Genomic DNA, 26,222 nt, shown 5'->3' on the forward strand with positions numbered 1-26,222 from the left:
TGGGTGGCAAAGGAGAATACCCCAGACATTAAATAACTTCAAACCCATTTTTATGTACCATTTCCCAAATGGGCTAATTTTCAACATTTTTTTTTTTAATACAAGTACTACTTCTGGATGATTAAAAAAAAGACTAACAATGGCTAACCAAAAAAGCTGAACAGAACATACAAAGAATCCTACGATGAGATCAAAGGTTACTCTCCATAAATTCCCCAAATTCCACTGATGCCATTATATTACCTTCATAACTTTTTTTTTTTAATTTTTTTTTTCAACGTTTATTTATTTTTGGGACAGAGAGAGACAGAGCATGAACGGGGGAGGGGCAGAGAGAGAGGGAGACACAGAATCGGAAACAGGCTCCAGGCTCTGAGCCATCAGCCCAGAGCCTGACGCGGGGCTCGAACTCACAGACCGTGAGATCGTGACCTGGCTGAAGTCGGACACTTAACCGACTGCGCCACCCAGGCGCCCCTACCTTCATAACTTTTTATAAGTGATAGAAAAAAAGCTATTTGTAGTTATGATTTAATTTCTAAAACCCCAGAGAAAATTTTAATACTGGTAACAATGACAAATGAAGATGGTATATTTCCTTCTATTTATGTTACTAGAAACACATTTTACATTTTATGTAGAACAAAACTCCAGCCAGAATACAGGTAAAAATATCAGGACGTATTTAACAAAATCTGGGTAGGAAAGTCTAGAAAATGTGAGAGAGTTTTTTGTTTTCCTTTTTATAAAGGGAAACAAGAAAAAATTTTTTACATTTTCCAAGCCTTCCCATCATCATGATTATTTTATCAGGAAACCAAATTATACATAAAATTAAGCGGATCTCAGTAAGTGGCCCTAAAAACATTGCATGTAATGTATTTTGGTCCCATCTATCCTGTCTTCCAAGTCTTAAAAATGTCCACAAATTCTAGCCTGTCAAACTAAAAACAGTACGTTTGTTTTCCCAGGAATTAATTGGATTTCCATCATTTAACTATCTGTCCAAAGCACTCAATTCATTTTTCACTTTGCATTTCTTTTAACTCCAGTGTGGTTAACATAACAGTGTTATAGTAGCGTCAGGTGTAGCACTCAGCTCATTTACCATCCTGCCTCTTCTAGTAATATTTCCAGTCTTTGTATTTGTTTGTTTTGTTTTAGTTTTTCCCTTTTCTTCCCCATTTTCTCTATTTGACAAATATTTATGAAGTACTTATGGACTACTTGCTCACCTACTGGGTACTGTGACCAAAACTGGTACAAGTAAATTTGTAAAGGTTACCCAAGATTTCTGTAATTGTCACTAAATTTGCCCCTAAGTATATCTTAGAAATGGTTTTGATAATCTGTGTCTATCTCCCCTTACACAGGCCTTGAATCAAGACTCTATGCAGAACCTTTAGAAGCCCTGGAAGAGATTAAAGATACCACCTAGTGAAGTCCCGTGTCAAGCTTTTCTTAGCCTTCCCTTAACCTATCACACAGGGGTGAAAATAAATCACAACTCAGAAAGACTTGGAAAACCAAAGTTTTCAGTGCTTTAAAAGGCAGTAAGGAAAGACAGGACCACAGAAATTGAAATACATAATTAAACAGCTGGTAACTTAAAGTAAATAGGGGTATTGAAAGTAGGTATCCTTGTGAGTATATGAATACATATTAAGTGATTTTTCGTTTCTTCACACATATCACTGTTTATCAAATTTCTGTAGTGACAGTGAGAGGTTCTTATCAGAAAGAAACTGCACAATTTGAAAAACTTCCTTTTTTTTTTTTTTTAATTTCCATTCTTGATGGCACTCAAAACACAGGTTCTACCTCAACACTTCATCTCAAATTTATAAAACAGGAACACACCCCAGACAAAATGATGACACTCTCAACACTCTTGTCACTCATTTTGTTTTTCCTGTAAATTGGTAATATTTGTCCAGACAATATATAACCCTTATTATAGAAAGGTAAGAAATGTAGAGAAAATCAATACCTCCATCCAAGTATACTGTGCAAAAATAATCGCTATTAACACACTGATATACATCTTTTAGGACTTAGATATCATGTAATATTTCTATCTACATAGATGGAAGAAGAAATATAAATATGTCTGATACAGCCCATTTAATAGGACATACTTATCTCTGAACATCAATACAAATAATTCTAGCTTTACCATTTTATTTTTATTTTTAATTTACATCCAAATTAGCTAGCATATGGTGCAACAATGATGCCAGGAGATTCCTTAGTGCCCCTTCCCATTTAGCCTATTCCCCCTCCCACAACCCCTCCAGTAACCCTCTGTCGTTCTCTATATTTTTGAGTCTCTTCTGTTTTGTCCCCCTCCCTGTTTTTATATTATTTTTGTTTCCCTTTCCTTATGTTCATCTGTTTTGTTTCTTCAAGTCCTCATATAAGTGAAGTCATATGATACTTTTCTCTGACTAATTTCACTTAGCATAATACCCTCTAATTCCATCCACGTAGTTGCAAATGACAAGATTTCGTTCTTTTTGATTGCTGAGTAATACTCCATAGTATATATATACCACACCTTCTTTATCCATTCATCCATTGATGGACATTTGGGCTCTTTCCATACTTTGGCTATTGTGGATAGCTCTGCTATAAACACTGGGGTGCATGTGTTTCTTTGAAACAGCACACCTGTATCCCTTGGATAAATGCCTAGGAGTGCAATTGCTGGGCCATAGGATAGTTCTATTTTTAGTTTTTTGAGGAACCTCCATACTGTTTTCCAGAGTGGCTGTACCAGCAGGCATTCCCACTAGCTTTACCATTTTAAAAGTTATATAATATTCCATTCTGTATGTAACCATTAATTATTCAACAAATCCCCTACTGATGAACATACAGGCTGTTACCATTCCAGCATAAATAGAAAATAATAGTTGTTTTTGTGAAAGAGTCTTCTAGAAAGCATATACACATATCAGGCAGTAAAACCTATTTGAGGTTTTTGCTGTGACAGTGTTAACAGATCACCTTTGATCTTCAATGGTTAAATTACCTAAGAAGTCTTGTTCTCATTAAGAAAATCAGAAAGAAAACAAACAGCCCATGTGAAAATATATAATGATCAGGACCATAACATTAAGTTACAGTCTCTGCTTCTGACTTCAATAAAAACACCTGGTTACAACTTTCATATATTACTTCCTGGATTTCCAAAAGTTATGAAAAGATGACATCTCACTCACCCTCTTTCCCTAATCAAATACCGGTAGCAAGAACCAGGCAGATGCCAGATAACAAAGGAGACACTGCATTCATAATTTAAATAACTGATCACTTGACAAAATACGTAGGGGTATTAAAAGGAGATGCCTCTGGGGGTGTATTGTAAATAATTTTTTCTTTGCACGCTTTCAAATTTTCTATAGCACTCCTAAGGTGTCCTTATTAGAAGGAAATTCTCATACAGTGGTTATCCACCCTGGCTGTGTATTACAATCATCTGGAGGTGCTTTTTAAAAACTATTGCTGCCTAAGCCCCTATCCAGACCAGTTAAATAAAAATCCAAGGGATTAGGGTCCAAGTGTCAGTTAAAAAACATTTATTGAAATAATATACATACAGGGGCACCTGGGCTGCTCAGCTGGTTAAGTGTCTGACTCTTGATACTGGCTCAGGTCATGATCTCAGGGTTCAGTTCATGGGTTCAAGCCCCATGTCAGGCTCTGTACTGACAGTTCAGAGCCTGCTTAGGATTCTCTCTCCCTCTCTCTCTGCCCCTCCCCTGCATGTGTGTGTGCGTTCTCTCTCTCTCAAAATAATAAACATTAAAAAAAAAAAAAGAAAGAAAAGAAATAACATACATAAAGAGAAACGCACATAGTTTACACTGCCAGGTGAAGAAACAGCATTCTACCATCTTAGAGGTCTTGTGGCCCGTTTCTATCACTAAGCCTTCCCTCCGGCCCAGAGGTACTGTGATCCTAACTTCAAACAAATTGATGGGCTTTGTCTGTTTCTGAAATTAGGTGGAATCATACAGGATGAATTCTTTTCTTTCTAGCTTTTTAAAAATCAATACCATCTGTGAAATTCATCTAAGCTACTACAAGTAACCATGATTTATTCATTCTCATTGTTATATACTTCTTGAAAGGAATAAACCACAATTTACTTATCTGTTTTTCTGTAATCAACATTTGGATTATTTCTAGTTTGGAGTTATGAATTATAAAATGAACTCCATACATTTTTTTGTATGTCTTTTGGTACACATATGTACACATTTCTATTGGGTAGATCATAAGAGTAGAATCATCAGGTAATAGGGTATACTTATGCTCTGCTTTAGTAGATACTACCAAAGAGTTACACCGCATGGTTTTGCCAATTCACACTCCATCGACCTGTGGAAGAGTATTCTGGCTGCCCAATAGTCTCACCAACACTTGGTATCATCTGTATCTCTTCTGGGTGCACAGTGGTATATCACTGTGATTTCAATTTGCATTTTCCTACTAAAGAGGTTAAGAACATTTTGGTTTGCTTATTGGCCATTAGATATTCTCTTTGTAAAAGGGTCTGTGTTCAAGACTTTCGTCCGTTTTATTTATGTAAAACAATTTTTTTAACGTTTTATTTATTTTTGAGAGAGAGAGAGAGAGAGAGAGAGCATACAGGGGAGGGCAGAAAAAGAGGGAGACACAGAATCCAAAGCAGGGTCCAGGCTCCGAGCTGTCAGCACAGAGCCCAACGTGGGGCTTGAACCCACAAACCGTGAGATCATGACCTGAGCTGAAGTTGGAGGCTCAACCGACTGAGCCACACAGACACCCCAAGACTTTTGTCCATTTTAAAAATCAGACTGTCCTGATTGAATTTTAGTTCTTTATACATCATGGGTAAATCTCCCATTTTTGTAAGTTGCTACCTTTACATTAACAGGAGATTTAATTTTAATGTAGTCCAATTTCTTGGGTTTTTCTCTTATGCTTAGTCCTTTTTGTGTCATTCTAACCCAATCTTTGCCAACATATTCTAAGACTATAAAGCTATATTCCCCATGTTAACTTCTACACCTTTGTTTTACCTTTGATATTTAAGTCTAGAATCAATCTAAAATTTAAAAAATAAGTCTAAAATTGATTTTTATATGTGGTATAAGGCAGGGGGTTAACAGGTTCATGTTTCGATATGTATACCCAGTTGACACAGCAACCTTTACTGAAAATACCGGCATTTCCCTACTACTCTGCAATCCGACTTTTCACATAAGTCACCACATTTGTTGGTTTGTTTCTGGACTCTGACTTGTATTCCAGTGGTCTATTTGTTTCTCCTAACACCAATATTACCTTGTTTTAATTTCTGCCCCCAAATTTGTTCTTTCTCTTCAAGATTATCTTGACTATTTTTGGCCATTTTTCATTTCCATATAAATTTCAGAAAGCAGTTTGTCAATTTCCACACACACAAAAAAAAAATTGCTGGGAATTTGGGATGGCGACGAAGGTATTAAGGAGAAATGATACCTTTATAACACAAAATTTTCTAATTTATGAATCTGAGATATCCCTCTACTTAGCTTCTCAATTTATCTCAAGAATGTTGTATGGTTTTTTTCTGTAGAGATCTTTACATATTCCATTATAACTATCCCTAAATATCCCCATATTTCCTGATGCTACTGGAAATTCATTTTTTCTTTTAAATTTTAATTTCTAGTTGCCTAATCACCAATCTGCCTTTTTAAAAAGTTCTCCAAGTGATTCTAATGTTCATTCAGGTCTGAGGACTCCTAACACAATGTTTGATGAATTAGGAAAAGATAATTTTTTTTTTCCTATTCTTAGTTATCTTTAACCTAACTTCTGTGTGAAAATCCTTTGTGTTACCTTGGCAATCTAATTGCCATTTCACAATTTTTATAGAAGATTGCATATTCACCAAACCATTTGTGGTTTGACTCTTGGCTATGCAGGGCTTTGTTTTATTTGACATTCTTGTGCCTAGTACAGTACCAGTCACATATTTGGCACACAATAAATGGCATATGATTTATGTCCTCAGGAAAGTAATTTACTTCCTCTGGGCCTCAGTTTCCCCATGGCAAAATGGAGGTCACATACTGCATACATCATTTGGCTGCTGAAAGTATAAAACACATAGGGAAAACAATTTCAAGCTGTCCAATGCTACACAATAAAATATTGTTATTAACTTCCATAAGCTTTCCAGTATTTCAGAAGCTCATCTTATTTAGAAAAAAAAGAAAAAGACATCAGACATTCAATTTGGCCCTACCAATAAACTATACATGTCCAGCGTAAGCATCAAAGTGAGAAAGAGACTTCCACGGAGTGACAAAGAAAAATACTGAAAATCAAGACTTTAACAATACAGTCTGGCAGAAAATGCATTTAATTTCTACTCAAAGACAGACATGTATCCAAAATATATCCTGAATAAGTTAACAGGAACTTAACTTCTCCTCTAAGCCATCTGGAAAAGGATTCGCTAGCAACATTTTATGAGGCATAATTAGATCTTATGACTTTGGGAGTGGGAAGGAAAAAGACAGCACATCAAACGATATTACAGACAAATGGCTAACATGGAGACAGAGCACTCAGGCCAAGGCTCTCCTCTCAAAAACAATGGCTCGGCTTTTTCTGCCAAAGATGTTTTCTGCCATCTAACTAACCCACAGTCAGGCACTCTTTTCTATTGTTCATATGCCCCCTCCATTCTTACCCAGGGTAATTCTTCTTTCTAATAATTTCTTTCTAAAAATAGCTGCCTAATCCTAATCTTCTCCTTTCCTTTCCCAATCAGATCCTAAACTCAAACCTTAAAGTTATCCAACTCTATTTTTTTTTTTTACTAAAATTTACCTCTCTGTGCTTTGACACAAATTCTAGATCTGTGAAAGCTTAGTTGTCATAATTCTCTTCAGATGAACTATTAAAAAAAAAAAAAACACCAGTTCAGATACTTAAGTTGGTTGGCATTCAACTGCCCCTCGCCATTTTTCATTTATGTCCTATGAATTTTCATTAGCCCCAGAAGCTGAAAGGACACACAGAAATATACATACTACCTTTCACACCTTTTAAAAGAGATCATTTTCAACTAAGTATACAAATGGCCTGCTACCTTAAATTTAGCACTACGGATAACACAAACATAGGTATTAAATACAAAAGTACAGAACTAGAAAAAAATGTGGATCACAGCCCTCCTGACTCAGGAGCCTTGATCAACTACAAATTCAATCTCTCAAATTCTCCACCTGTTAAAATGGAGATACCATCTCCATTACCTGCCTCATAAGGCTATTCTGAGGAATGAGAATTCACAGAATTAAGGGTAAAGTACCATACTAAACAGAATATTCTTATTGGAGGGCAGCTTTGTTGAAGTGGAAGGGCCATGCAAATTAAAACTGCAGCAAGACACACTTGGGTTCAAATATCACCTGTGCCCCTAGCAATTGTTCACCTGTGTATTAAGCAAAACCCAGGGCCTCAGCTTCATCCTCTGCCAAGCAAGGAGGAGTAATTTACCTCCTGGGGTTGTGAGGATTAAATTACAATGCCATGGAAAGCACCTGGCACATACAGCACGTGGTGAACGCTAGTGCCGTATTATTAACAAGGCTATTTTTTCTGCAAAAATATAACGGCCCTTTTCAGCTCTGGCCTTAAGTCCTCTGCAGCGATTCTACGATTCAGTTTGCACAAGAGCTTTCCAAACATGAGCAGTGAGGAACACAACCACACTATTCAGAAAATACACTGGTTCAAAACTGCAACTGGTCTCTTAAGCTCAAAATAAAAGAATGTGATTAACCTCACGGAAAAGCACATGATTACCATCAGCCTAGCACAATTAGTGCTTTTTTTACGGTTTATATTAACAAACCACGAGCTATTCACCAAGCACATGCCCTACCATCCAAAGTCCCATTCTGGGTTTACTTTTCCTTTCACACTCCGCAGAGCCTAACCAATGTGAAAGCATCCAGATTTTGGAGTGTAAAAAACCTCTGCAGCTTGGAGGAACATCATTCATAGAGCCCTTAGTTCTGCACCAAACCTCGCTGTCCAAGGGCTCAGATATACCACTGGAGAGCAGAGGTGTTTTAATGTGTTAAATTAAACTTACAAACATGGCTTCTCTCAAAGGGAGATAAAAACGTGTCTGAACAGGAGAGTTACTTACCTCTCCCCATTTGCCCAGCCTAAATTAGGAGGTTAACGGTGAGGCCTCCTTAGCATCGCATCGAGTTTCCTTCTGCAGGAAAGGACCCTGATCCATTCCCACCGGGTCTGAACTCACCAACTGCCCTGCTAGACGGACAGACCACGAAGAGGGCTGCGACCTTGCAAGAAATGCAAACCCAACTTTGGGTTGCAGAAGTGAGGCGCCCATGACCTTACCCTCGCTGGCGTTCCCGATGGCCTCGGCTCCACCGGTCACACCGGGTTTGGACGCCAGCATCGCCAGAACCAGCAGGCGAAGGGGACCCATGGCTGCCCGGGCCAGGCCCCGCAGCCTCACCGGCGCTACCCGGGGGCGCTCGCGCCGAGTTCCATCACTTTCGAGGTGCACACGCCGCACACCTGCCAGCCCCGTAGCGCCTGCGTGCAACGCAAGCCGCACGCCTCCACCCGCGGAGAGGTTTCCTGTTCCGGCAAAAACCTCGCAGCCCCATACAGCGCCTCTCCCCGCCCCCCTTACGTCACCGCCGCGGGTACCCTCCACGGCCCGCGGAGACCGAGGGGCGTTTCCAGCCGGCGCGCGCCTCCTCCCGGCGCCCGGCGGCGTCGCTGAGCGCCGCGCACCCCGCGAGTCCCGACTTGCCCGCGCGCGAGTGGGGAGTAGAGGAAACCCGGGGAAGTTCTGTGGTGTAACCTGCACTTCGCACTTTTGTATCTTTCCCGGTTACGAAAACCGCCGTTAGAGTAAAAAATAACTTTCTGTTGCGGGCTAACGTCTCCGGGCTCCTGTTCCCGTGTTTAACTGCCGTTTGCAAAAAGGGAAAACAGGAAGGAATCCGGTGCTCAAGACGCACAAACAATGGGGTTTCCCTTAGTTGTTCAGGCTGACGTTAGTATGAAAATGCAGGAAGGACTTGAATTTGTGCACGGATTAGTACATTAGTGATGAGCACCACATTTAAAAATAAAGTTTCATTTTCTCTAAGCGAAATATCCTCGAAATAACCCAACTTCCTCTCCCAAATTTTATATATGAGCAATGTTTAAAGTACAGTAGTCCATGTGACAGATGGCTCGTGAGCTGATTGTGGAATTACGTTTATAGACGCAGTTATTTGGGGGAAGATTGCTCTGTTTTCTCTTGCCTGCTCTTCAAATTTTTCATTTAGATATTTTAATGGGCAACTTTCTTGAAAAATACATATTCGATTATTCCACTACTAAATTAAAAACCTACAGCAATCACCATAATCCAAACAGGCACAACATTTTTCCCGTTTTCCCTCTTCCTGGTCCAAATGTTCATAACTTTGGTGGCACTGTCTATCCCTATGGTGTTTGTTCACTGCCCCAAATGCTCTCATTCCTGTAACCCTCAATAGATGAAATCTCAGGATGATAACAATTATAATAAGGGTAGCATTTGAATCAAAGGATGGATTTAATAAACTGATAACTTATTAACTGCACCCTATTGGGGAGGCAGGATTAGAACCCTCTCTCACCCTATCAAAATGAAATCCTGAAGTATTAAATAAAACCATAAGGGAGTTAGAAGAAAAAAATGCTTTAAAAAAAACAAAAACAAAAACAAAAACAAAAAAACTTGATCTCAGAATGGAGGGAACCTTTTTTTTTTCCCAAAGAGTTTATTTAAGCAAGAATCTATTTGAATCTGAACGCACCAAACAGGAAGTGGTTAGAAGCATTCAGGGGAGGAAATTTTTTTAAGTTTATTTATTTATTTTGAGAGAGAGAAGGAGCACTCGTGCGCAAAAGTGAGGAGAGGAGCAGAGAGAGAGGGGAGAGGGAGAATCCCAAGCAGGCTCAGCATTCTGAGTGCAAAGCCTGGCTTAACTCACAAACCGTGAAATCTTGACCTGAGCCAAAATCAAGAGTCAGATGCTCAATGGACTGGGTCACCACCCAGGTGCCTCCTCAGGGGAGGAACTTTCTAAACAACAACAAAAAAAAAGCAAAGGAGGAAACAATAAAGGAAAAGACTGGTAGATTTGGCTACTTAAAAATTTAAATTGGAGAGGGGGAGGCGCCTGGGTGGCTCAGTTAGTTAGCCTCCGACCTCTTGGGCTCAGGTCATGATTTTGCGGTTTGTGAGTTCAAGCCCTGCCCCTGGGCTCTGTGCAGATGGCTAGAAGCCTGGAGCCTGCTTTGGAGCCTGTGTCTCCCTCTCTCTCTGCTCCTCCCCTGCTCATGCTCTCCCCAAAATAAATAAACATTTAAAAAAAGTTAAATTTTAAAAAAGTTAAAAGTTAAAAAAAGTTAAATTAAAAAAAAGTTAAATCAACAACAACAACAAAAAAGTCCCTGGGGTGGCTCAGTCAGTTGAGTGTCTGACTCTTGATTTTGGCCCAGGTCATGATCTCACTATTGTGAGATGGACCTGTGTCAGGCTCCCTACTGAGCATGGAGCCTGCTTGGGATTCTCTCTCTCCCTCTGCCCCTTTCCCACGCGAAAGCATGTGCTCTCTCTCAAAGAAAAAAAAATGTTTCTCAAAAATCATGTTTTAGAAGACAACTGATTGTGAAGTATTTATGAAAATGCAAGTTACAAAGCAATAAATATATGTAGTATGAGCTTTGTCTTGTTTTCTTTTTATTCATGTTTATATGCACATATCTAAATGTTTATAAAAACATATCTGTTTACTATTCTTAAATTTATTTATTTATTTTGAGAGAGAGAGAACATGAACGAACAGGGAGAAGAAGAGAGAGAGAGGGAGAGAGAAAGAATCCCAAGCAGGCTCCATATTGTCAGTGCAGAGCCCGATTTGGGGTTTGAACCCATGAACTGTGAGGCCATGACCGTAGCCTAACTCACGAGTCAGACACTTAACTGACTGAGCCACCTAGGCACCCCAACATATCTAAATGTTTAAAATAGTTATCTCTGAGTGAATGGATTAAGAATAATTTTTCCACATTTCTGCACTTTGTAAAAAATTCAACATTGAACAGGTATTGCTTTGAATAAAAAATTTTAATTTTTAAAAGGTATGTATAATTTTAAAGATTTTCTTATAAAAGCATTTGGGATAACAGTCCACCTTCCTGAGTAGGACACAATGGTTTTCACGATGTAGTTCCTGTCCACCTCTCCAGGTTCGTGCTGCAATTAAATTTAATTCCTCTATGTTAGCCACTGAATTAATTTCAGTTTCCTGAACTAACCCTATTCATTGTCTCCCCTTCATACCTTTGCATAGCAGTTCCCTTTGCCTGCAGAGGACAGCTGATGACAGATGTGTCAGCAATCAGAAGAGGGCTTTATTACCTTGGCCCTGAAATACTGTGACAGCTTGAGAAAAATATTGGCTGAGGTTCCTTGCTCTTGTCAGAGTTCCACTGGAAAGCTATGAATCAAATTGGCTCAGGAGCTTTGCAGGTAAGTTTCTCATGCCACGAATTGAAAGAAAATGCAAAAACTGAGAAGATTCCCAAACCCCAAATACAGATAACTAGAGCCTTAAAGTCTGCTTAAAATTTAGAAAAGGAAGGAAGAAAAGCAACTTATCCTAGATTTTTTTTTTAGAAAACCCAAGATCTTGGATAGAGATGGGAACAGGGCTCCAGGGGAAAGGCAGAAAAGGCATTCTGTGAAACTTGCTCAACTCTTTTAACAACTTTTTTGTTTCTGTGGGTTACATTGTTTTGACAGTGTTTATTAAATATAATCCAATAAATGTTTACTTAGTAACTATTACATGGAAATTATTATGCTAGAAAATTTATTCATTTAGTCTGCAAATATGCATTCATTGGCTTCTATGTGCCATGCTAAATGCTGGGTGCTAGGTATTGGAAACACAGAGAAAATTAAAATGCTTCCTGTTCACAAGGAGCTCATGGTAGTGAGTTAGTGATGTATGAATAATCACACCTCGGGGCACCTGAGTGGCTTAGAGGGCTCAGTCTGACTCTTGGTTTTGGCTCAGGTCATGATCTCATGGTTCGTGAGTTCAAGCCCCAAACTGGGCTCTGCTATGATAATATGGAGCCTGCTTAGGATTCTCTCTCTCCTCTCTTTCTGCCCCTCCCCCACTCAGGCATGCATGCATGCATTCATGCACACACACACACACACACAGGTGCACACACGGCTCTCTAAATAAATAAATAAATAAATAAATAAATAAATAAACTTTTAAAAAATGAATAATTACACCTCAATATGCCAAGTGCAATAACAAAAGTATAAGGAACAATTGTGATGAAGATTGGGAGCAATTAACTTAGTGTAGGTTTCCAGAAAGTTTTTCTAAAAAAACAGAAATGTTTAAAACAAGGTGAGTGGATGGTCAACAAGGGGACGAAGGGAGTCTAGTATACTAAATGTTTATTGATAGTATTTCAGCCCAGTGCTTGGAATGTTTTAGATGTTTAATAAATTGTGACTGAGTAGGTAATGAAGGTAGTTAAGAGTCTAGTATGTTAAGTTAAAGAGTTGTTAAAGATTTTTTTTTCTGAAAAAATAGGGAGTCACTACAGATTTAAAAAAAAATCAAAGTACTTACCGCAAGACTGGCTATGAGTTGATAATTGAAGCTGGGTGATGAGTACATTCGTGTCCACCTTACTATCCTACTTTTGTATAGGTTTGAAACTTTTAATAATATGAAGCTTGGGGTGCCTGGCTAAGTTGGAAGAGCATGGACTCTTGATCCTGGGGTTGTGAGTTTGGGCCCCATATTGGGTGTAGAGATTACTAAAAAAATAAATAAATAAACTTAATATGTAATACTGGGTTTCTACTCTTCAAACCATATAATCAGTTGGGGATGCAAGAAAAGCAAATGAAAAAGCATATGAAAAAGTGTAAAAATCATAAAATGGAAAAAGGAGAGATCCATGTGAACTCCAGTAATTCTTAAATTGTACATGAAAACGGTAAAACTTTAAAAGATAGAGTATAAATTAAATGATGGCAAAGAAATTGTTTTGACAAAGGTAAACAACAAGGAAAGAGGTAGACTAGTAGCTCTCAACTGGCGGAAATTTTGCCCCACAGGAGACATTTGGGAATATCTGGAGATATTTTGTATTGTCACAATTGGAAGGGGAGTTTGCTGTTGTCACTTCATGGGTAGAGGACAGTGATGATGCTAAACATTCTACAATGGGCAGGATAGCATTCCAGAAAAAATAATCCAGCCTAAAATGTCAATAGTGCTGCTGTTGAGCAATCCTGAACTAGATACAAAGGAGTGCTTTTGGAAGGTAGGTTTTTTTTTTTTCTTGAAGTCCACAGCTTCAAGGGATTCATAAACCCCTTTAAAATGTATGAAAAATGTCGAGCCTGGTCTGAGGAAAGGGTCCATAGCTTTCATCTGATTCTTAAAGGTGTCCATGGCCGGAAAAGGCTTACAGAGTCCAGGAAAGCCAAGGGTTCAGGGACTGTGGATGAATAATCTGATTACTTCACACAATATTATTGGGAGAGGAGGCTGGATTTGTTTGCTAAAGACAGATTACAGTGAACCTTGAAAACCAAGCCAAGATGGCTGTACATCAACCTGAGGTCTCTATGGAGCTACTGAAAATCTGTAAGGAAGATAATGACAGGACAATAACTGAGTCACAACATGAGTTGTCTTGAAGTGGTTCCTCTGCCGTGGGTGCCCAGGTTTTCTTCAATCAGGCCACAAAACAGTATTCTCCTTTATGGGCTCTTTCATTCATCCCTCTATTATCTAACCAGGCACCAACCCATGTTAATATTTCCTTCAAAACGAGCCTTTCTTCTTCTCTCATCAGAGTTAATAACCTAGTCTAGGCCCAACCCATTTCATTATTGGAATTTCAAAGCCCTGCTCCTAATGAGCCCCTGGCTTATTCAAACCTAGCACCTAACATACTTCTTGGTACATGGCAAGCATTCAATAAGGTACACTCTCAACTGAGGGTGAGAAGAAAAGTTCAGTCACAAGAATATCCTACATTACAATTAAAACAAATTAGAGTTATCTCTTGTAATCCCATTATGGGGGGAAGTGCCTTACCTGGAGAGGTTCCTAATTAGGTCCCAGCAGGTATGTAGATTGGGGATTGAGGAGAAGTAGTGGTGAAGCAGAAGTAGAGCATCCCAGCTAGGGGTGGGGTAATCCAACAAGCTGAGTTCTCAACGTATAATTTCCCCTACCCTCTCCCAACTCCAGTAGGGTAATCAGGAACAATCAGCCCAAGAAGGAAGGTGTATGAGGTTGTCTCAAGTCCACATACCAGTCATTTGCTGATTCCAGGCTCACTTGTTGCCAGACTATCCTCAGGCTACAACTTTTCTTAGATACCAAGTTTCTCTCTGTCTTTCTTTAAGTAATCTCTACACCCAACATGGGGTTCAAATTCAGAACCCGGATATTAAGAGTCACACATGGGGCCCCCTGGGGGCTCAGTCGGTTAAGCCTTGGACTTTGGCTCAAGTCGTGATCTCAGGGTTGGTGGTGTCAGCTGTGCGGACAGCTCAGAGCCTGGAGCCTTCTTCGGAACCTGTGTCTCCCTCTCTCTCTGCCCCTCCCAGGCTTGCACTGTGTGTGCCTCTCTCTCAAAACTTAATAAACATTAAAAAACAAAAATAAAGAGTCACACACACTCGGACTCAGCCAGCCAGGCTTCCCAGATACCAAGTTTCTACTACCTTCCTTCACACTTAAACCCTCAATAGATGTTGAGGCTAAGTCTAAATTGCATACCGTATCTGTTTAAAAATTGCCCCTGCTCTACCTACACGTAAGGCTTGTTTTCCAGGAACCTCCACTCTCCACTCTACTAACCTTCTGTTCCTCTCTGTCACACGAACGAGGTGCTTATTAGTTATCTACAGTCAAACCTTACCTCTTAACTCCAAATGCTCCTCTTCCGCCTCACCTTTGCCCATGGAAACCTTCCCTTTCCATCCACACTCTTCCAACACAGTCAATACAGCTCGATTTAGTATTTAATTGTTTCGGACGCTTTCCAGCCCATGTGTGTCAGCTCACCCAGCACACCCACACTGAGAATTAAAGCACGCACCCAGTCTCCAACTTAGGTAGCGCTCGCCCCCCCCCCCCCCCCAAGCAACAGAGAAGGCACCCTAACGCAGCCAAGATGGCCTGGTGAATTTTAATTTGGATTTTTTTGAAGTTAAAATCGGTATCGCGACCCCCCAAATATTTTTGAGTTGCCTGCTGTGTACATGTATTGTGTGGTCCACCTGGAAAACCAAAGCAACTTAACGCAAGTATTCAAGGCAATGCCTTAAAATGAACACAAGGGAGGATAAGGAAAATTACTTTTAAAACCGCAGAATCTAACAATCTCTCCAAAGTGTCTAAAACCCCAAAGCCTCGAGAACAGTATGTTGGACCCAAAAACGAACGGACTCGGAACAATAATGAAATTACTCAAACCGCTCGGGGCAGAGCTCCTCCGCGGCTGGAGGTAGCCTAACTAAAGTCTCAGGAAAGTCCCGCCCTCCCTCTTCGTGGGGCGTGGGGTTCCTCTCGACTCCACCCCTTCCAAGAATTCTGCCCCGTGATTGGCCCGACGCGTCCTGAAGTTGCCCAATCGCGGACGAGCAGCTGCATTAGCCTCCTTAGCTCACGGGAGGAACATGGCGGATCGCCTCACACAGCTGCAGGACGCGGTGAACTCGGTGAGCAATTTGGGTCTCTTAGTCTCTGTCTTCTCCTTTCCTAAGGTGAAGCAAGAGAACAAAAGGGGCCTGAAAAACAACCCCGCAAGTGGGGAGCGAACTGAGGCAGGGCTTCCGCAAAAAGCGCCGGTGGCGACGGCGTGAGGCGGCGCGGCGTTCTGGGAGGTTTGAGGGCGGCTGCCGGCGTTGCGGAGGGCTGAGGGAGGAAGCAAGCAGCCTCTTTCGCCTGAAAAGTAGAGCATCTCTCTACCAGGACACTTAGGCGTCACGGCCCTGTCCTGTTCTCTGGGAGCAGTTTTCTTTTATTGTCAGCACTGCTTACGAGATCACTTGTCTTTCGGGGGAAAGGGGACAAAGCCGCAGAAGCTTCTTTTTCTCTTACCAGTTTTGAGCCGCGGAGGAAAACCAGTGCTCTTGATTTATGGATCTTTTTCGTTAAATGTCAGCCAAGAGTATTCCTTCGCGAGGACTTTTCAGATTGAAGGGGGAGTGATGGTGACGTGAGAAGTTTTGTTTTATCTTAGTTGCTTCCTATGGACAAAGAGTCTGATTCCATCTCTTGGCGACTCCCTAGCGTAAATTAGTTTGGGGGAAACTGACATCTTTATGAAAGTGAATCTTCTAGTCCTTGGATAGGTTCCGATTTATTTAAGTCATCTTTAATGTGTCTCAAAAAGCCTACTTCCTGTTAAGGGCCAAATCATCCCCTTTACTTTGATCCTTCTGATTATTTTTCCTATTGTGCCTAACTGGCAAGTACTGAATATGCAAACTACAGGATTCGTATACTCGTTGCCGTTAAGAGTTAAACAATTTCTCATCGGTAGTTCTATTTCTCATTGGCATTCTATTTATAATTTGATGTCCCAGGTAAACTGTCTGTGTAGAGATGATATGTTGACTGGAAAATCAAAGTGTCTGGTCCTTTGCCAGTTTTGTCCACACTGGAAGCTAAGAACTTGGGATTATTCTTAACTCCATCAATCTTTGTACACGTCAGGGGTGTGAATCTGCTTGTGAGAAACTGGTCTACTAGTGCGTAAAATGAGACCTTTTAGGACTGAGAGGGCCAGCCCGTAAATGTTGATGAATTCACCAGGATAAATTCTACTTTACGGTGACTTGTCTGGGCTGCCGGCCAGCGTCCCTCTGGGAGATATTACTCTGAAGCTTTTGAAAACCCAATTGCAACGATGCTGCTGGGTAGAAATGTTATTTTAGGAGAAATGTTGCATATTCATGCATGTCTTATAACTGGAAAGATGATAGGGCAAAGTGAATATGGCCTTAACTCCAGGGTAGGCATGCTGATAATTGGATTTTGGAGAGAAACCTCTAGGTTAACTAGTGTGAACGCCTACTATGTATGCAAGCACTTGTTTACAAAGAAAGACTCCTTAAGGAGTTTACAGCCTAATTAGAAAGATGTCAGATACTCAAGAGACATTTAGATAATGCAAAAGTAGCATGTGATTAGGTATTTATAATGAATCAAGTGTCTTAAGCTGAAAGTTGGAAGAGTGATATGAGCTAAATAGCTAAGAGATTAGCATTGGTCTGAATAATAATTATTTTTTTTTTAATATTTTTTAACGTTTATTTATTTTTGAGACAGAGGGAGACAGAGCATGAACAGGGGAGGGTCACAGAGAGAGCGAGACACAGAATCCGAAACAGGCTCCAGGCTCTGAGCTGTCAGCACAGAGCCCGACGCGGGGCTCGAACCCACGGACCGCGAGATCATGACCTGAGCCGAAGTCGGATGCTTAACCGACCCAGCCACCCAGGCGCCCCAATAATTATTATTAAAATAACATATGTTTTACACTCTGAGAACTCTTTGAGGGCAGAAACTACGTCTCTTGTTTACTGTATCGCTACAATGTTTATATACAGCGGTTGTCATAGAGTGGATTTTCGACAAATATTTGTTGAATCAGTGGATCTTGAGAGCTTTTGACGGACAGAAGAGATAGCCACTGTGTTGAATAATTTTGTGTAGGTGCATCTTCTCTATTCTGCAAAACAGTGTTGTAATGTGAGAATGTCCCTAATTTAAAAATGGAAAATAAACCCTATTCAGGTTGCTAGAACCAGAATTAGAATCCACATTTGTACAGTTTCTGAGCCCTTACTATGGCTCCATTACAAGTAGTAAAACGTGAGAAAAACAGTATAGTCCGGAGTGAATTTATCACTAGTTAGGCATATATGAAGGAGTAGTAGAAAATGAATAAGTAGAGATGACTTCGATTATTGAAAGCTTTGAAACAGCCTGAATCGTTGGAGATGAATCTTAAAGGCCATGCTGGGATGAGCTCAAAATTTTTAAGCAGGGTAAAATAACATAGTGAAGCAGAAAACAATGAGACTGTTGTAACAGTACTGATGTGAGATAATTGACTGAACTAAGGCAGCAGCAATGATAGAAGGAAAAGGGAAATAGTAACAGAAAGACTTGAAGATGAAGGGAACCTAAGAGTCTGAAATTAGACTGGCTAACTAGGAGATTCTTAATGCAAATTAGATATTAAACAAAGGAAACAGTTGATTTGGGGCTCTGGCCTTTTTTTTTTTTAATGCTTTCTTTCTTTTTTTCTTTTTTTTTTTTTTTTTTTTTGATTTTTATTTATTTTTGGGAGTGCACAAGCTGGGGAGGGGCAGAGAGAAAGGGGAACCAAAGATTAGAAGCAGGCTCTGTACTGACAGCAGTGAGCCCGATGTGGGGTTCGAACTCATGTACCCGGAGATCATGACCTGAGCTGAAGTCAGACACTCAACTGACTGAGCCACCCAGGCACCCCAAGTTTGGTCATTTATTTATTTATTTATTTATTTTAATTTTTTTTTTTTTCAACGTTTATTTATTTTTGGGACAGAGAGAGACAGAGCATGAACGGGGGAGGGGCAGAGAGAGAGGGAGACACAGAATCGGAAACAGGCTCCAGGCTCTGAGCCATCAGCCCAGAGCCCGACGCGGGGCTCGAACTCCCGGACCGCGAGATCGTGACCTGGCTGAAGTCGGACGCTTAACCGACTGCGCCACCCAGGCGCCCCAGGTTTGGTCATTTAAATAATGGTAGAGAAACTTAGTGGAAATGGCCATTCGCTGATTGGAAGTAAGGAATTGAGGTTCAGGTGGCACCTGTGTGGCTTAGTCTGTTGAGCTCAGGTGATAACCTCACGGTTGGGGAGTTAGAGCCCCGCATCAGCTCCCTGCTTGTCAGCACAGAGGCCGCTTTGGATCCTCTGTTCCCCCCTCTGTCTGCCCCTCCCCCACTTACGCGCTTTCTCAAATAAACATTAACAAAAAAAGGAATTGAGGTTCAAAAGGTCAGGACTATTGAGGGAAGTTGGTGGGGGAAGATAGGAGTCTTAAGTTTGGAGATAGTGAGGAATTGGTATTCTTGGTCCTGAAAAGTTGAGGAATACTTTTAGAACACTGGGAGTTTACAACTTGAGTCATGGAGAAAAACATTTCTGAATACTTAAGGGATAGTCTTTTTTTTTTTTTTTTTAATTGAGGTGTAATTGACATACAACATTAGCTTCAGGTGTACAACATAATGGTATTTGTGTGTATTGTGAAATGATCACAATTAGTTTAGTTAACATGTCACCATATGTAGTTACAAAGTTAAATTTGTTTCTTGTGATGAGAATTTCTAAGATTAGCAACTTTCAAATATACAGTACAGTATTAACTGTAGTCACCATACTATACATCTTAACTTATTTTATAACTGGAAGTTCATACCTTTTGACCCCCTTCCCTTATTTTGCTCACCTTCACCCCCACCTCAGTCTGTCCTCTGTGTATGAGCTCAGTTTTTGCTTTGTTTAGATTCCATATATAACTAAGATCATGTAATATTTCTTTTTCTCTGACTTATTTCACTTAGCGTAGTGCCCTCAAGGTCAATTCATGTTGCAAATGGCAAGATTTCCCTTTTTTTTTAATGAACAAATAGTGTTCCTGTTTGTGTGTGTACCACAATTTCTTTATCCATTCATCCATCAATGACCTTAAGACTTCTTAAGGTGAAGTATTTTTCCTGCTATTTCTTTATACTTGTACCTACTTTAGTCTCAAAAAAGGGATCATATACTTTATATGAATCACACATTTTAAAATTTGTCCTACGGCCATACTTAGATATTTGCCAGTCAAATTTGCTGTTTCCCACCACTGCCCAAGAAAGTCCTTATTTATGCTTGTAACAAATATTGGTGCATATTTCTCTTATCATTCTACTACCTTGGGAAGAAAAGAAAGATTATTTTGTGTTTCTTTTTATCTGTTTCAACTACATTGACACCAAACCTAGTTTCTTTGTGTGATTAAAACATTTAATCATTGTAAATAACTGGCTAATTTTATCCAAAATTGTTCCTGTTTTATTCCCTTGTTTAGAGATCGTTATTATAGAAACTTATTTTTGTTGCTATTACCAGTCACAGTCTTTAAAACTGATAAATCCTTTCTAACGCTGATACATTTTCTTTGGCTTCAAGCTTGCAGATCAGTTTTGTAATGCCATTGGAGTGTTGCAGCAGTGTGGCCCTCCTGCCTCTTTTAGTAATATTCAGACAGCAATTAACAAAGATCAGCCAGCTAATCCTACAGAAGGTAAATAGATTATAGATTTTCTTGGCTTCTCTTAGTTTGACCCTCATATATTGTGATCCTTTAAAGTTAAACTTACTGAGAAATATAGCTTCATTATGGCTTTCTTAAAATCTGGTTGTTTGAGAATATTACTGCAAATTTTGTTATAAAATAAATGAATTTGTTAGAGTCGATTTATATTACATCTCATATTTCTGTTCATGTCAAATAACGGATGGTTACTCCTTTAGAAATGAATGTGTGTAATTTTACCTGGATTTCACTTGAGGGACCTTCATAAAGAAGGCATCCCACTTACAGATTCCTTCATTCAAGTGACTGGCATATTGTCCTAAAAAATGAAATGATTATGTTTAATTGCCAATTTGAGTTAATAGTAAAGCTAATTCTCAAATATGTGACAGGATTGGTGTGTTAAAATTTAATCATTTGAAGCCCAGTACAGAAAAAGTTTATGAAATTTCCTGGTTTTATTAGCCTTGAATTTAGTTTCTGTGTCTGAAAACTTGAGATTCCCTAATACTCTAAATTAGTAATATCTTTCTTTAGAATATGCCCAGCTTTTTGCGGCACTGATTGCACGAACAGCAAAAGACATTGATGTTTTGATAGATTCATTACCCAGTGAAGAATCTACAGCTGCATTACAGGTAAAAATCTCTTTTCCTTTCAGAAATTTGCTAGTAGAGAATTTCAATTAAAGGTGATAGATTTTTTTTTTAAGATTTATTTTTTAAAGTAACCTCTGTACCCAGTGTGGGGCTTGAACTCATGACCCTGAGATCAAGAGTCACATGCTGCTCTGACTGATCCAACCAAGTGCCCCAAGGAGATTTAACATTTTTTGTTATAATATTCAAAGTTTCCTTAAGATTAATTTTTTTTATGTTTATTTATGTTTTTTAATGTTTATTTTCAAGAGAGGGAGAGAGAGAGAGAGCATGATCAGGGGAGGGGCAGAGAGAGGGAGGGAGACAGAGGGTCTGAAGCAAGCTGTGCTGTGTGCTGACACAGCAGAGAGCTGATGCAGGGCTCGAACCCACAAACCATGAGATCATGACCTGAGCCGAAGTTTGGATGAGCTGAGCCACCTGTGCCCCGAGATTAAATTTTAAAATGGAACTTTTGTTGATTGTGAAGTATTGCAGTCTGTTAAAGACCTTGCTGAATACATATAGTTGTCTAATTTTGAGTTGTAAGGAAACTTCCTGTTTTCCTCTATTTGGCTCTTTTCCTAGAAGAGAATAAGAGGAGGGTGGCATTCTGGGTGTGGAATAGCATAGTAGTGTCCCAAAGCAGTATGGGAGAGAGTCACATGTAGACATCTGGAGATTTGAAAATTTCATTCTCTTAAATAATTCATACAGGGAAAACTCTTAAAAGTTATCTGATTTTAGAATTTCTGCCACCAAAAAAATCTATCATAATGGTTGCAGAGTCATCCAGATTTAAATGTAAATACTTCTACAGTTTTGTTGTTGTTTTTGTTTTTTTTTTTTACCTTCTTAGCTTTCACTACACGTTTTTCTCTCAAAAGATTTTAAATTTGTGTCTTACAAAGGCTGCTAGCTTGTATAAGCTGGAAGAAGAAAACCACGAAGCTGCTACATGTCTGGAGGATGTTGTTTATCGAGGGGACATGCTTCTGGAAAAGATACAAAGTGCACTTGCTGATATTGCGCAGTCACAGCTGAAGACAAGGAGTGGTACCCATAGCCAGTCTCTTCCAGACTCATAGTACCAGTATGTACCCTGTGTCTGAGAAAAGAACTATTTCAGTGCCATTAAGAATTTTGCATCAAATTTAGATGTAAGCCTTACCAACAGTTACAGAAACATTAAGCACTAGGACACGTTAACTTTTTAGCTATTTTTTAATAGTCTTCTATTTTCACTCTTGATAAATAAGCCTCTAAAAATTGGAATTGAACCAGCTTTAAACCATCATTATACTATCATTTTTTTATTATCAGAATTAAATTATTGAGGCAGATATTGCATTAATGGTTATAATTAAACAGATGTACTTTAAAATTCTATTGTGACATTTCTATCTTTATTCTTATCAAATTTCTACAGTCTTTTTACAAATCAAAATATCCCTTAAGCCAGAGGAGAGGTGGTAAGTGCAGAGATATGGGACATTTCAATTTAAACTGATGCCCTTCTGCCTCTTCAGAGATGACATTATATACATTTGGAGCTTGGGCCAGGAAAGTTTCTGAAGCCATGTTTCTTTTAAGAAGCATGTGGCTGGATGAGAGATTAGATCACTTTTATGGAAACATTCCTCATTTTCTGGAACCTCATACCCATTCTAGTTCATCTCCACATGTGTTTCTACTAAGAAATTGTCTTCTCTGTAGAATTCCCATGCTATTATGACAACATTTTTCTTCATCCTGAACTATCCTTTTTCATAGCTTTTGACCTGCTTTTTCCTTCCTAATTTGTGTGGTGAAGTATGTTCCCTGAGTCATCAGTTCCTTCTCTTCCTTTTTATGTATCTGAAGGTCCTGGTTCTGACTTGTTAACCTGTCAACCTTTATTCCTGTGTTCTAATCTGACAAGAACATAATTCTACTACATTAGTTACTTTATCATTTTATGCATCCCACCTTACTTTGTTATTGCTAACATTTGTGTCAGTATTACCAAGTATGATGATGCATCCAACTTTTGGTTCTCCTTGAACCTACTGATTATTTCTACTAGAAAGCTGGAGTTGAAATGTTTCCACATTGTAACTGGTTCTGTCTCCTGAGGCTACATTTTTCAGAATATCCTGAGCTCCATTTCCTACAGTCCGTTACTATCCTGAGTTTAAGAAAGTGCAAGAACAGTAGTCTCAGATTCTGCTTGTCATTCCCATCATAATCAAGCTCTTCCACAGTTCTTGAAAAATACTGCTTAGAGGCACATTTTAACTCTAAAGTAAAATTTATAGAGTCATTAATTTTTAAAGTTAAATGTTCTCCATACTAATAAATATATAAAATGTTAGGTTTATTCTCTCTGGCATCACTTAAAATCATTTTACTTTTAGACACTAGCATGAGATAGAAGATAAGGAACTCACAAAGTAATATTCAAAGTACTGAACCCTATTCAATACAATTAACCCAGAGAGAGAAGTATGAAAAGTTCTAGCCGTAAGCTGGTAGACTATTATTTATCCTTACCTGAGAGAAATTTTTTTTTGAAATTACCTGTTTTTACCATTTAAGGTGTTATAGAAAAATGACAATGCACATATTGAACTATTTATAAAGAATGTATGGAATAATTCATAAAGACTGTATATAGCAGCTTCTCTTGGCCATCATTTTGTGGACATGGCTGTTGGATAAGAAGTCCTCAAAGTTGAAATGGGGGTATGGGCAGTGATGATTTTGCTGTCCAGCACATGGCTTTGGGAGGACAAAAAACAATGGGTGTCTGTGTCTTTCATCTCCTGGTTCCTGCCTACCTTTCCCTTCTACCCAGATCTAAGTTGTTTTAAGGAGAAAAATTCTTAAAGATGGGGCCATGGTCTCTCTCTTCCAAAAGGACCATAGACCCAATATCCCTGTTAGAATTTTCCGGAGAACTAAAGGAAAGGAGGGACACAAACTTTCATGGCTTTGTTGGATATGGGTGCCCAAGTTACTGTCATACCTGGTGTACTGGGGAGAAGGGACACACAAGTTCAACCTTGGGTCTAGGCAAAGTAACCAGTGAGGAAGTTAAATATAACTTTAGGGCTAAATATAACTTTGAGGCTGTCCTGGTAACACTGTGGTCATGGCTTCTATGAATGTATTATTGGAGTAGACACCCTGTACACTTGTCATTCCCCACACCAATGCCAGAAAAGATACTCCCATTCAGGACATGGCTAAAGGTAGAGAGGTAGTTGTGTGACATGTAAAACAGTGCCCAACCCATCTCCCTGTCTTTTGCCTGTGGGTAACCTGGCTACCGACAATTTAATGAACGCTGTGCTCCTAGAAAACAGTTAGCAGTTTGGTTCCTCCTTCCTATTTTATTCCAGGCAATGGCTTATTGCAAAGAACCATCTTTTCCCATATGACTTTGTTCACCTGTGACGAAGCTAGACCCAGATCTCCAAATTCCCATTCTTTGTCTCATAAATGGTTAGTTGATCTCTTTGTTCCCAAAGACCAATCTGGACAAAATACCCTCTAATGACTTGATCAAACTTTAGGCTTCTCCCCGCATAAGCCCCTGAATTTTAATCCACCCTCAGCTTGAGCCTGCACTGGATGTGGAATAGTCTCTCCTGAGTGACACCTCGCACAAATTAAGTGATCACTAAAAGACTTTCCCTGATCAACTGTCCCATTATGTCACCTGCTTATCTCCTTCATTCATTGTTTATATACTCCTTTCTATAAAAAGCTCTGTTCCACCTGATCTTTGAGACAATTGCAGATCTTATGGTCAGAGCATTCTCCTTATTTCGATAATCTTTTCCAATAAAGTCTTTCTGTACCTAAATCTGGATTTGTTTTTACTTAACACCACTCACCTGTGTAGGACAAAACCTCATCTACTCTCATAACTGAGCCCTGGAGACTAAGGCTGGGGCAAAGGGGACTGAGGCACTCATTCACTGTGAAGTAATAAAAAAGCTATCAGAACATCTATGTGTATAGTTAGGATAAAAAATATAAAGAAAATAATAAATATTAAAAACCCAACCCTGTGAGGTGTAAATAACTCAGATGAAAGAGGAAATTATAACGGAGGTTAGGACATAATTCGGAACTTAATGAAAATATTACATATAGAAACTTGTGGGGAGCGGAGCAGGCACACAGGGGAGGTGACCTCATGGCAGGTAATGAATCATCATTAGTCAAGATGTCCTTTAGCACCTGAGCCTCCCTGCTTTAAAAAGGAACCACCCAGTGCTCACTTTGGCAGCACATATACTAACATTGGAATGATACAGAGAAGATCAGCACGGCCCCTGTGCAAGGATGACGCGTAAAAAGGAACCACCCAAAGAGAAAGACTTTCGAAACCCAAGGCTCAGGGGTCTGCACAGCAACCTTAATAGGAGCTGTGAATCCAGAGGTCTTCGTAAACCTGACAAACCTATAATGGCTTTTGCACTGATAACCCTTTCGCTTTGGGCAACTTGGACTGGTTATCTACAGTGTGACACTAGAGAATACAAAGAAACTCTAGGAAGCTATTGATAGGCACAGTTACGGGAAGAGGAAAACATCGTGTAATGGGAAATGGGATTAATAGTGATGGATACCGAAGGAGCTTTGTTAAGGACTCCCAACATCTTTGAATGAGTGTATGCACAGCATCATGCTTCTCATTCTAGAAAATGTCAATGAGGAAAGCAGTTAGCAGTAGGAACCAGGCCGCTAGAGTACATTTCATCCCTTCAGAGCAGCAGCATTATTCTTTTTTCACAGCAAGAGCTTCTCAATTTTTTTCTTTTATTAAGTTCTTGTATAAAAGTGCCATGCCATGAGAATGGAAGTCATTTTTCGTTAATTATTAAGTTCTATATATATATAAAAAAAAGTGCTTAGTGCTGTTAAAAAGAAAAGGAAGAGAAAGAAAAAAAAACTTGTGGCATCTTCTAAGCATTTAGGAGAAAATGCAAGTATTACCTTCCTTGCTTATATTAGGAAAGAAGAGGCTGAAAATTCATGAGCTAAGCTTCCAACTGAAAGAAGGACATAATAAAGGCAACAGAAGAAATTAAGA

General features: G+C 39.4%; 2 protein-coding genes and 1 non-coding gene across 6 annotated transcripts in view; 2 read left to right on the forward strand and 1 right to left on the reverse strand.

The window, feature by feature from the left end:
- TM7SF3 (transmembrane 7 superfamily member 3) overlaps window positions 1–9,016 on the reverse strand; it is a 42,731-nt gene extending 33,715 nt beyond the window's left edge. For both annotated transcript variants that reach the window (XM_043561438.1, XM_043561437.1), the window contains exon 1: window positions 8,422–9,016. In XM_043561438.1, the coding sequence (XP_043417373.1) occupies window positions 8,422–8,512 (91 nt within the window). In that variant the 5' untranslated portion in view covers window positions 8,513–9,016. The remainder of the gene's footprint in view (window positions 1–8,421) is intronic.
- Window positions 9,017–15,781: 6,765 nt separating this feature from the next.
- Window positions 15,782–24,986, forward strand: MED21 (mediator complex subunit 21). 3 transcript variants are annotated; one of them, XM_043561444.1, is made up of 4 exons: window positions 15,782–15,856; window positions 20,372–20,486; window positions 21,036–21,136; window positions 22,024–24,986. In XM_043561444.1, the coding sequence occupies exons 1-4, from the start codon at window positions 15,815–15,817 to the stop codon at window positions 22,222–22,224; spliced, it is 459 nt and encodes a 152-aa protein (XP_043417379.1). In that variant the 5' UTR covers window positions 15,782–15,814; the 3' UTR covers window positions 22,225–24,986. The 3 variants fall into 3 exon arrangements, with proteins under 3 accessions (XP_043417379.1, XP_043417380.1, XP_043417381.1); XM_043561445.1 differs by having other exon boundaries at window positions 15,786–15,856; window positions 22,048–24,986; XM_043561446.1 differs by lacking the exon at window positions 22,024–24,986 and having other exon boundaries at window positions 15,786–15,856; window positions 21,020–21,087.
- A 413-nt stretch (window positions 24,987–25,399) lies between these two features.
- Window positions 25,400–25,511, forward strand: LOC122474118. Its single transcript, XR_006294810.1, has one exon. It is a non-coding gene; the product is annotated as a U6 spliceosomal RNA (small nuclear RNA).
- The last annotated feature ends 711 nt before the right edge of the window (window positions 25,512–26,222 follow it).

This window comes from Prionailurus bengalensis, chromosome B4, assembly GCF_016509475.1.
Source record: "Prionailurus bengalensis isolate Pbe53 chromosome B4, Fcat_Pben_1.1_paternal_pri, whole genome shotgun sequence".
Lineage (NCBI taxonomy): Eukaryota > Metazoa > Chordata > Mammalia > Carnivora > Felidae > Prionailurus > Prionailurus bengalensis.